Source organism: Nyctereutes procyonoides, unplaced genomic scaffold (assembly GCF_905146905.1).
Source record: "Nyctereutes procyonoides isolate TBG_1078 unplaced genomic scaffold, NYPRO_anot_genome, whole genome shotgun sequence".
In the NCBI taxonomy this organism is placed as follows: Eukaryota; Metazoa; Chordata; class Mammalia; order Carnivora; family Canidae; genus Nyctereutes; species Nyctereutes procyonoides.
Window position 1 is genome coordinate 43,469,060 of NW_026575131.1, and position 9,464 is coordinate 43,478,523.

General features: G+C 56.4%; 1 protein-coding gene across 1 annotated transcript; it reads right to left on the reverse strand.

The window, feature by feature from the left end:
* Window positions 1-610: 610 nt before the first annotated feature.
* Window positions 611-8,777, reverse strand: CLEC3B (C-type lectin domain family 3 member B). Its single transcript, XM_055344921.1, has 3 exons — window positions 8,527-8,777; window positions 3,817-3,915; window positions 611-1,087 (listed from the first exon to the last, which is right to left on the reverse strand). The coding sequence occupies exons 1-3, from the start codon at window positions 8,633-8,635 to the stop codon at window positions 687-689; spliced, it is 609 nt and encodes a 202-aa protein (XP_055200896.1). The 5' UTR covers window positions 8,636-8,777; the 3' UTR covers window positions 611-686.
* Between the last annotated feature and the right edge of the window lie 687 nt (window positions 8,778-9,464).

Below are 9,464 nucleotides of genomic sequence, written 5' to 3' on the forward strand. Positions count from 1 at the left end.
CTTCCCTCTCCCTTCCCCTCCCCCTCCCATCTCCTCCCCCTCCCTCCCCTCCCCTCCTCCCTCTCTCTTCTTCCCCCTCCCCTCCCCTCCTCCCTCTCTCTTCTTCCCCCTCCCCTCCCCTCCTCCTCTCTCTGTTTCCCCCTTCCCTCCCGTCCTCCCCCTCCTCCCCCTCCCTCCCCTCCCATCCTTCCTCTCCTCCCCTCTCCCCTCCCCTCCCCTCCTCCTCCTCCTCCCCTCCCTCCCCTCCCCTCCTCCCTCTCTCTTCTTCCCCCTCCCCTCCCCTCCTCCCTCTCTCTTCTTCCCCCTCCCCTCCTCTCCTCCCCCTCCTCCCATCCTCCCTCTCTCTTCTTCCCCCTCCCCTCCCCTCCTCCTCTCTCTGTTTCCCCCTTCCCTCCCGTCCTCCCCCTCCTCCCCCTCCCTCCCCTCCCATCCTTCCTCTCCTCCCTCTCTCTCCTTCCCTCTCCCCTCCCCTCCCCTCCCCTCCTCCTCCTCCTCCCCTCCCTCCCCTCCTCTCCTCCCTCTCTCTTCTTCCCTCTCCCCTCCCCTCTCCCCCTCCCCCTCCCCAGAGCTCCCCGCCCGAGGGCCCAGCACCAGCGCAGCCACTCGGGGCCCAGCGGCACCAGCTTTATTTGCACGAGGAGCGGGGGCGGGGGCGAGCCGGGCCACCCCTCCGCCCGGGCCTCCCCCTACACGATGGCGAACTGGCAGATGTAGGGCAGCCTGTCGCGGCAGCGCTTGTCGAACCACTTGCCGTTGGCGGCGCCGGCCAGGGCGGCGCAGTTCTCGGCCTTGCCGCCGTCGGGCTGCGCCGTGATCTCCGTCTCCCAGTTCTTGTAGGCGACGTGGCCGCCGGTCATGTCCACCCACGCGCCCTCGGCCGCCAGGTCGTTGAGGCCCAGCCACGTCTCGGCCTCGGCGCCCGCGCTCTGGCGCAGGTAGTCGTGGAGCGCGTCGTTCTCGGAGCCCGACTGCGGGGTGCCCAGCGTGCCCCCGCGCGAGATGCAGTCCTCGCTCGCCTCGTGGAAGGTCTTGGGCTGCGTGAAGGCCAGGAAGCACTTCCTGTGCACCTTGGTGCCCTTCAGGCAGACTGCGGGGGGGGGGGACGGCCGTCACGCGGGGTCCGGGGGGACCCCCACCCCAGGCCCCCGACGGCCCCTCCCCGCCCCCCAGCCTTGGGCTGCGACGGACGCCGAGGCCCAGCCCAGATCCCTCGGCCCCTGGGCTGCGCAGGCCGTGCAGGTGCAGCCACAAGCTCAAGGCCACGCCCCTCCCTCCCGGTGCAGCAGGCCAGGCCGTGCAGGTGCAGGTGCCGCCGCAAGCTCAAGGCCACGCCCCTCCCCGCGCTGCATCCAGGGCCTGGGGCATGTGGCAGCGTAGAGACAGGTCATCTCTGCCTGAGGCAGGGCAATTCTGAAGGGCCCTGCCAGCTCGGGAGGCCCTGAGCGTGTCCAGAGAATCAGCAGCCCTGTGGGGTGGGGGTGGGGAAACTGCCAGAGCCATGGACTCTGTGGGGGGAAATCCCCACCACATCACCTCACCTCAAGGGGCTCTGCCCAAGCACGAAGCTTAGACGGGAAGAGACACCTTCAGCGTGCCCTGCAATCTCCCCCCAACCTTCCTCTCTGCAGAGGAGGAGACTGGCACCCAGAATGGCACTGTGCTTCTGAAAAACATTCCCTTTGTGGCAGGTACTGCTGGTTGACTCAGTCAACAACTGTTCTCAACCCCCTTCTCTCAACCCCCTTGTCTGCCTCCACTACAGAGGCTGGGTAAGCTTCATTTTTGCATCCAAGCTACAGGTGGTCATATGATAGAGCTTTGATCAATAAGGTGGAAATGGAAGACTTTCACTCGCCTGATGATTGGCCGGGCCACCTTTTCTCCTACCTCTTGCTTTGCATGCACTCATGATGTCTGCAGCCAGGGCAGTCATCTTGGGACCATGAGGCAAGGCTTCTGAACAAAAACCTAACAGCTACCCTCTTTCAGACTCACTTTTTGTTTAAGCTACTGTTAGGTGTTCTATTTACTTGAAGCAAAAGCATGGTGGACGCTTCCCCTCTAGAGCCCCTTCACCCTACCTGCTATATTAAGCAGGTTGTACAAAATCATGTGTTTGTCCTCCCTTCAACAAAAATTTCCCGAGTGTTGATATGCGGTAGGCGAGGTGGTGGGAGAGAAGGCAATCAAACGGGGCCCCCATGTTCCTGGGCTTATCACCTACAGGGGAGGCAGACATACATCACCAAAGGAATCTATCGTTACAAACTGCAATAAATATGATGAAGGAAAGAACATCATTTTGTGAGAGTTATAACTGGGGACCCTGATTGAGACAAGGAAGTCCTGAGACAGGGGCATCTGGGTGGCTCAGTGGTTGAGCCTTTGGCTCAGGGCGTGATCCTGGGGTCCCAGGATCAAGTCCTGCATCGGGCTCCCTGTAGGGAGCCTTCCTCCTCCTCTGCCTGTGTCTGCCTCTCATGAATAATAAACAAAATATATTTTTTTAATAAAAGTCTTGAGACAGTGATGATGCTAGAGGTGTGCATATTAGATGGATCTTGGGGGAGCCATTCAAGCTGCCAGAACAGCAGGTACAAAGGCCCTGTGGTAGAGGGGACAGAGTATGGCACGTTAGAGGGAGAGAAGGATGGCCAGTGTGCCTGGTGAAAGAAAGACCTGGGTGGGAAGAAGCGGGTGCAGACTGCCCAGTGAGAAGGATCTGGAGGTCGAGGGAGGGCCCAAAGCTCAGGATATGCTGTCAGAGAAGCAACAGCGGAGAGGATGGCTGTGAGCACAGGGAGATTTATAGATTGCCCAGGAAGGGGCCCAGGCGGGGCCCAGGAAGATAACTGGAGAGGAAGCATCTACAGAGCTAAGAGCAAGACTCTGCTCCTTTGGGCTGTTAGCAAGAGACTCAGTTTCCTGGTGGAAAATGGAGGTGGGGTTATAGCAATAAGCCCACTGCATGGGTTTTCTGGGAAGAAAATTAAAAATTAATATACATAAAGCCCTTGGAGCAGTGCCAGGCTCACGTGTTATCTTTTTTTTTTTTTTTTAGTGTTATCTATTATTGTCAATCTGTATTCTCTGTGTTCCCCGGGGCAGAGGAGTGGGTGAGTCTGAGATGCTATGGTGGAGAGAGAGAGATTAGGTGGCCCCGGAGGAGACCCGACCTTGCCCCCAGGCTCTGCAGCTGTGTGACCATGTCCATCTTTGCTTATCCTATTAGTGCAGGGCCGGGAAGACCGAAACCCACCTCTCCTCACACCCAGCATGCGCCCGCTGCTCCCGCTCAGATCCTAATCTGCACTAACCAGCCGGGTGAGCGTGGGCAAGGAAAAGGACCGCTCCGTGCCTCAGTTTCCCCCATTTAAAGTAAGTATGAGAAGCCCTGCCTCGGCATAATTAGGATGATTAAGAGTAACAGCATCCACAAATTTGCTGACACACAGGGGAGCGAAGCTAACGTGCCCCTTAGGGCTGCGGGGGCTGGCGGAGTGGAGGGTCCTGTGGGAGCTCATTAGGAAGGCTGCTGCCCCTGCTCCAGGCTGCTCCTGGGGCCATGCTTCCGGTAGGCGCTAAGGCAGCCTTGTGGGAGAGTCTCTGTCCTTGGAGAACATTCCCAGTTGCACACACATCAGGGGATCTGGCGGAGAGGAAGCAGGCTGAGGAGGGGGCTCCCTGAACCCGGAATCTGGGCCTACGGGGCTGGCCCGACAGCCAGGGCCCTGGTACTGGCTGGAAGCTGCAAGCACACTCACTGCGGCTGCCCTGGCCCAAGCCCTACTCTGGTGCACTGCCGTCCACACTCACCTGTCTGCAGGGCCTGCTGCTCCTTCAGCAGAGCCACCTCCTGGGCCAGGCTGTCCACCTGGCTCTTGAGCTCCTCAAACATCTTGGGGATCACAGCATCTAGGACAGAGACAATCTCAAACACATGAAGAAGGCAGTAGGGATGGGGCAGGGCAAGGACGGGGTAGGATAAACTGCCCTCCATCAACCACCCAAGGGGACAAGGGAAAGGATACCCCTAGACCTTGCTATCTTGGTCTACTTTCTTTCTGTCCCTGCTGGTGACAGTCTAAGTAACTGCTTGTGATTTTCCATCTGCTGAGAAACGTATCCTTCACTTGGTCTGACTCAAGTGAAACCCATCCACGTGTTTAGAAGAACTGCTGGGGGTCGGATGGGGTTGGGGTTGGAAGGGGCCGGGAGTGCCCCGCCCCCCCAACCACCCTCCCAGCTCCAGGGGAGAGCAAAGCATAGGAAGCAGAGCCAGATGCCCTTGAGACCTGCCAAGTTCACCTCCCTAGGCTGGAGCAACAGAGCATGGACAGGGAGGGCAGGTGCTCCAGCCCAGGGCTGAGCGTGGCACCACAGGTGCCCGAGTGCTTCGGCTCTGAGGTCACAAGGATGTGAGTGACCCGGGGCAAGTTGCTCCGCCTCCCTGAAGTCAGTTTCCTCATCTGTGAAATGGGTTGATAAGAGCCCCACCTCAGGGGCACCTGGGTGGCTCAGTGGTTGAACGGCCGCCTTCAGCTCAGGTCGTGATCCTGGAGCCCTGAGATGGAGTCCCACATTGGGCTCCCTGTGGGGAGCCTGCTTCTCCCTCTGCCTGTGTCTCTTGTCTCTCTCTCTGTGTGTCTCTCATTAATAAATAAATTAATAAATTAATTTAATTAAATACAAAGAGCCCCACCTGAGAGGACTCTGAAGCAGAGAGAGGTCAAGCGTGTGAACAGTGCTTGGCTCACAGTCAACCCATGTGACCCGTGTAATGCACCCCTCCTGTAGCACCACTTCACAAGCAGGAAACCGAAGCCAGGATGAAGCGAGTGGCCGAGGATGGCAGAGCCGGCCGCCAGCAGGCCTGTTCCGAAGCCAGGGGCACGTGGCGCCAGGTCTGATCCTCCCCACGCTTGGGACAGCTCGGGAGCACGTTCCTAACGTGAGCCATCCTGAGCATAGAGGCCTGTTGGGAGCTGGTTATGCAGGAGCCAGCAGGGGCAGGGGGGAGGTGTCTCTCTGTGTGTGCAGGCTGAGGGCTCTGTGGGTGGACCCCAGTCTTACTGAAACCCCAAGGGCTTCAGGAAAGACTGCGTGGGGTAGAGGGCGGGGAAGCGCTTCCATGGTCCATTTAGCTGTGCCTGTGTAAGGTCCAAGGTCATGAGCAGTGAGGGCAGAGCCTTTGTCCGCTCATAAGATGCTTTTGCAGGGAAATCTCAAGAAACAAATGCGAGCAAGAAACATGTGTATATGCTGAAATTAGTGATGTAACTTATCAAATATGAAGGAAATAACACCTGGATGAGCAAGCAAAAAAATATATATATATGGTAGGGGGAGGAGGGTTTAGGACTGGCAAACTAGCCTGGCAGGGTTACGTGTGCCTCATGTGCTGGGCCTCTGCCTCTGCAAGCTTGTGGCAGCTCTGTGCCCTGTCATGTGATGCTCCGGCACAGGGTGCCAGGTGAGGTTGTGCAAGTTGCATACAGCACGAAGGTACTCAGCAGAGGGGACGAGTGGGGGCTCATGTCTAGTCCCTAAGCTTTGCCCTGGCTATGCTGAGACAGATCAGAGAAAGGGGTGCCTTTCTACAATTTGGCAACTCAGAGGGGTGCCTTCGTAATTTGCACCGAGGTACCCACGTGTGCAAGGGGCCCTCTGGGGACTGGTCAAGGAGGAAGGCACCAACAGTGCTCCACCCGAGTGTAGGAGTAGGGAATGTCTCTGTAGCTCTGGGCAAGGAGTCAGGAGGCTCTGTGCTACCCCTCTCTGTTTAGGAGCCTCAGATTCCTGATGCATGTTATTGAAAGACTTCCAGGTCTCCCTGTTCTGAGGGCCTGTGACCCCCTGTGAGGCCATCCTGCCCACCTGAGCTGCCCTGGCAGGTGAGGCCACATGGCCACTAGAGCTCCACCCACCTGCGCCTCCCCCACAAGCCTCGCCTCCTGCTGACCCCTATGTAGCCGGCCAGGGTTACACCTCCCACCATGAGCAGATGAGCTCCCAGAAGCACCCAGGGCTGTCCCCTGACCCGGAGGCCAAGGTGGGGGCTTTGCACACAGCCTCACCCTCAGGCACCAAGCAGCCCCAGTGGGTAGCCTCTCTTCTGGACTCCCTCCCCTTGTGTGCTCTGGGTCTACACCCTGATTAGTCCTAGGAGTCTCAATCCTGGCGGGTCCTTGGAGTCACTGGAGATGTGTAGAAGAGGCAGATGCTGCCCGGGCCCCTGACCCCAGATCCAGCCTTTCCAGCAGGACCAGCCTTCTGGATTGTGATGTACTCCCAAGATGGTGCTGGTGCCTGAGTGAGAACCATCGAGGTTCTCGGGCCGATTTGCACCTTAAGGGCACAGTGGTGTCCCTTTGCTAGGCTGCTCAGCGCATATATCGGCCCTTCTGCAGGGAAGCAGTCTAGAAGCATCTGTTGTGTATGTGGACAGTGGGTGGAAGGAAGAAAACCCAGGGCAAGTCAGAGAACACTGAAGTGGGCTCCAGTGAAAGGTCAGGGCTGGACAGAAGGCTCCACCGGCATTGTCAGCTGTTCTGCAGGCCTCAGGGCCCAGGGTCTCCAGGGGCCACCTCCACGGAAAGCGCCTGGGGCCAGGCTCGAGCGTCACAGCTGCAGAGGGCCAAGCCACCATCTGGTCTGACCTCTTTTTTCACATGCTTTAATAAATGATTTGAATGGTTAAATAAATCTCTGGTACTTGAGAAATTAGCAACTATTTTCCACATTTAAAAATTCTAGGGGCGCCTGGGTGGCTCAGTCAGTTAGGTGTCTCCCTTTGGCTCAGATCATGATCCTGGGGTCCTGGGATTGAGCCCTGCGTTGGGCTCCCTGCTCAGGGGGGAGTCTGCTTCTCCTCTCCCTCTGCCTGCCACTCCCCTTGCTTGTTCTTTTTCTCTGACAAATAAATACAAAAAATATTTTTTTAAAAAATCCTATAATTTGCCTTTGGAATTGTGCCTCCCCTACAAAGAACCTCCCTAGGTGGCAATTTTAGCAAATGCTTGTGGACACAATTGTGCGTGATATTGACTCTTTTTAATGAAAATTTTATAGAAGGTAACATCTGCATATAACTTTTTAGAAACCCAAACAGGGGATCCCTGGGTGGCGCAGCAGTTTGGCACCTGCCTTTGGCCCAGGGCGCGATCCTGGAGACCCGGGATCGAATCCCACATCAGGCTCCCGGTGCATGGGGCCTGCTTCTCCCTCTGCCTGTGTCTCTGCCTCTCTCTCTTTCCCTGTGTGACTATCATAAATAAATAAAAAAAAGGAAAAAAAAAAAAAAAAGAAACCCAAACAGTTCAAAACTTTAGTCTCCTTTCCGATGGAGATTGCCTTCAGCTCCCCAGTTTTTCTTACCAGAGGTTGTCACTGTCACTGACTCTTATGGATCCTTCCAGAAAAAATATCTATGAATATACAAGCAAATGCATATTTGTATATAAGCCCACTTTTCAAAGTAAATGTGGCATCTACATGGTGTCCATTCTGTTTTGGATTTTCTGTCCTTAACTTTATAAACTGAATCTTGGAGGTCATTATCTGTCAACACCGCAGCTGCTCTGTTCTTTGTCACAGCCCTGGGGGTCTCTGCTGTCCTGAGGCACCTTCCCACACTCCACTAGTCCATAGCCTACAGGCAGCTGTCTGTTTACAGAGGAGGCTCAGAGAGGGGCCTGAGGGCAGCCCACGCCCCCTTGCCCTGCCTTTTCCAGGCTCTTGGCTCTGGCCACCCTTTTCTCTGCCTAAATCCACATTCTCATCCCCTGGAACTCTCTCTCGGAGCCTCGGAGCCCTGTGGGGGTGACAACCCGGTTCATTGCCATGGCATTTCACTCATGTTGTCTCAACACACCCTGGGGTGACCTCACCCCAGGCAGGGCTCCAAGGGCAGGCTCTGCAGCAGCCAAGGCAACCCAAGGACACCCCAAACCCAGAGGCAACAGAGGGAGTGCAAACCCGCTTCTGGCATCCTGGTTTGGGGTTCCTCTATTTCTGTTTTCTCAAGGTTGTGTGATACGCTGTCACACAGAGAATTAACTGGGTCCCTTCTTCCCCTGTGCATTGGGGATATCACAAGTGCCAGGCACCACGTTGGGCACTTGCATGTTTTGTAGCATTAAATCCTAACCAGAAGCTTTTCAGCAAAAGCCACTATCCCCATTTTATAATGGAGTAACCCCAGGCTTGGAGGTTACAAAGCAGAGCCCCTTGGCACTGCCAAACCCAAGGTTTCATTTCTTTAACATATTTGGGGGGTGAAGATGGGGAGAGTGGGTATGGGTTTAGATGATCTGGAAAGTTCTTTCCCACTCCAAGAATCAGTGATCCTTACAATTCTCACAACTGCCCCTGGTACCGGAGAACTCTCCCAGGCTTCGGGGGAACTTCCCTGAAGTTCCCTGGACTTATCAAGAAGGAAAATGAAGGGAAGGAGCATCAGGAGCAGTGAAGGACAGGCTGACCAGCTCTCTGGAAGATGGGGAGGAGCCCTGTCCCCCTCCTTACCTTTCTTGGTATTTACAGCCTTCTTGACCTTGGGGGTAGGCTCCTGGGCGGTGACCTGGGTCAGGAGGGAGAAGAGGCAGAGGAGCAGGTAGGCGCCCCAAAGTTCCATGCTGGTGCACTGGCTGGGGCTGCTGCCTGTTTCGGCCTGGGTCGGAGAGCAGTGGCAGCTGAGGCCTGGCCTGCACGTCTTAAGGCAACAGCCACAGGGTCCTCTGTCCAGGAAACCCTCCCAGACTCGTCTGCGGGCCTGCCAACAAAAGCCTGCAAAGGAGGAAGGCCTGGGAGCGCCTCACTGCCCGGGGAACACCCACCCAGCGTCCTGGCTCTGCCTTCTAATACAGAATCATTGTTTTTTATAGAATTCTGAAAAACACGATCGTTGTCAGAGCTCACATCTGTTGAGCAGTTAGGGTGGGCAGGTGCAGGGGCATGCCCTTCCCTGGCATTAGCTCCCAGAGGCCTCACGCCAGCAACAGGAGGGAAGCTGCTGTCATCCCCTCATTTTACATTTGAGGAAACTGAGGCTCAGAGAGGCTAAGGAACTGGCCCCAGCTCCCCTGGGGCAGCACTGGTATCCGAACTCAAGTGGGGCGACTCCAAAAAGGGTAGACTCCGAGGCCTCTTGACAGCGTGACCTGGGGCTCACTGCCTGATTCTGTAGAATGTTTATTATGATTATTCTGTGGTTCTGTCTCGATACACTTGGTGCATCTTTGGTTAAAAATACCAGGGATTCCTCTCCTTGCTTCATGTTCTGCTTCTCGAGCAACCTATCCTGAAGCAGAGGTGACCACAGTGGGAGAGGTGGGAGCCACGGTGCCCCAGAATGCTATCGAAGGTGAAGCAGGGAGCAAAGACTGTCCTGGCCCAGCAGGGTGGAGGGAGGCAGAGGCCCTGCACGGAGCGTGGGAGTCCAAGCGAGGAGAGGGAGATCCTGC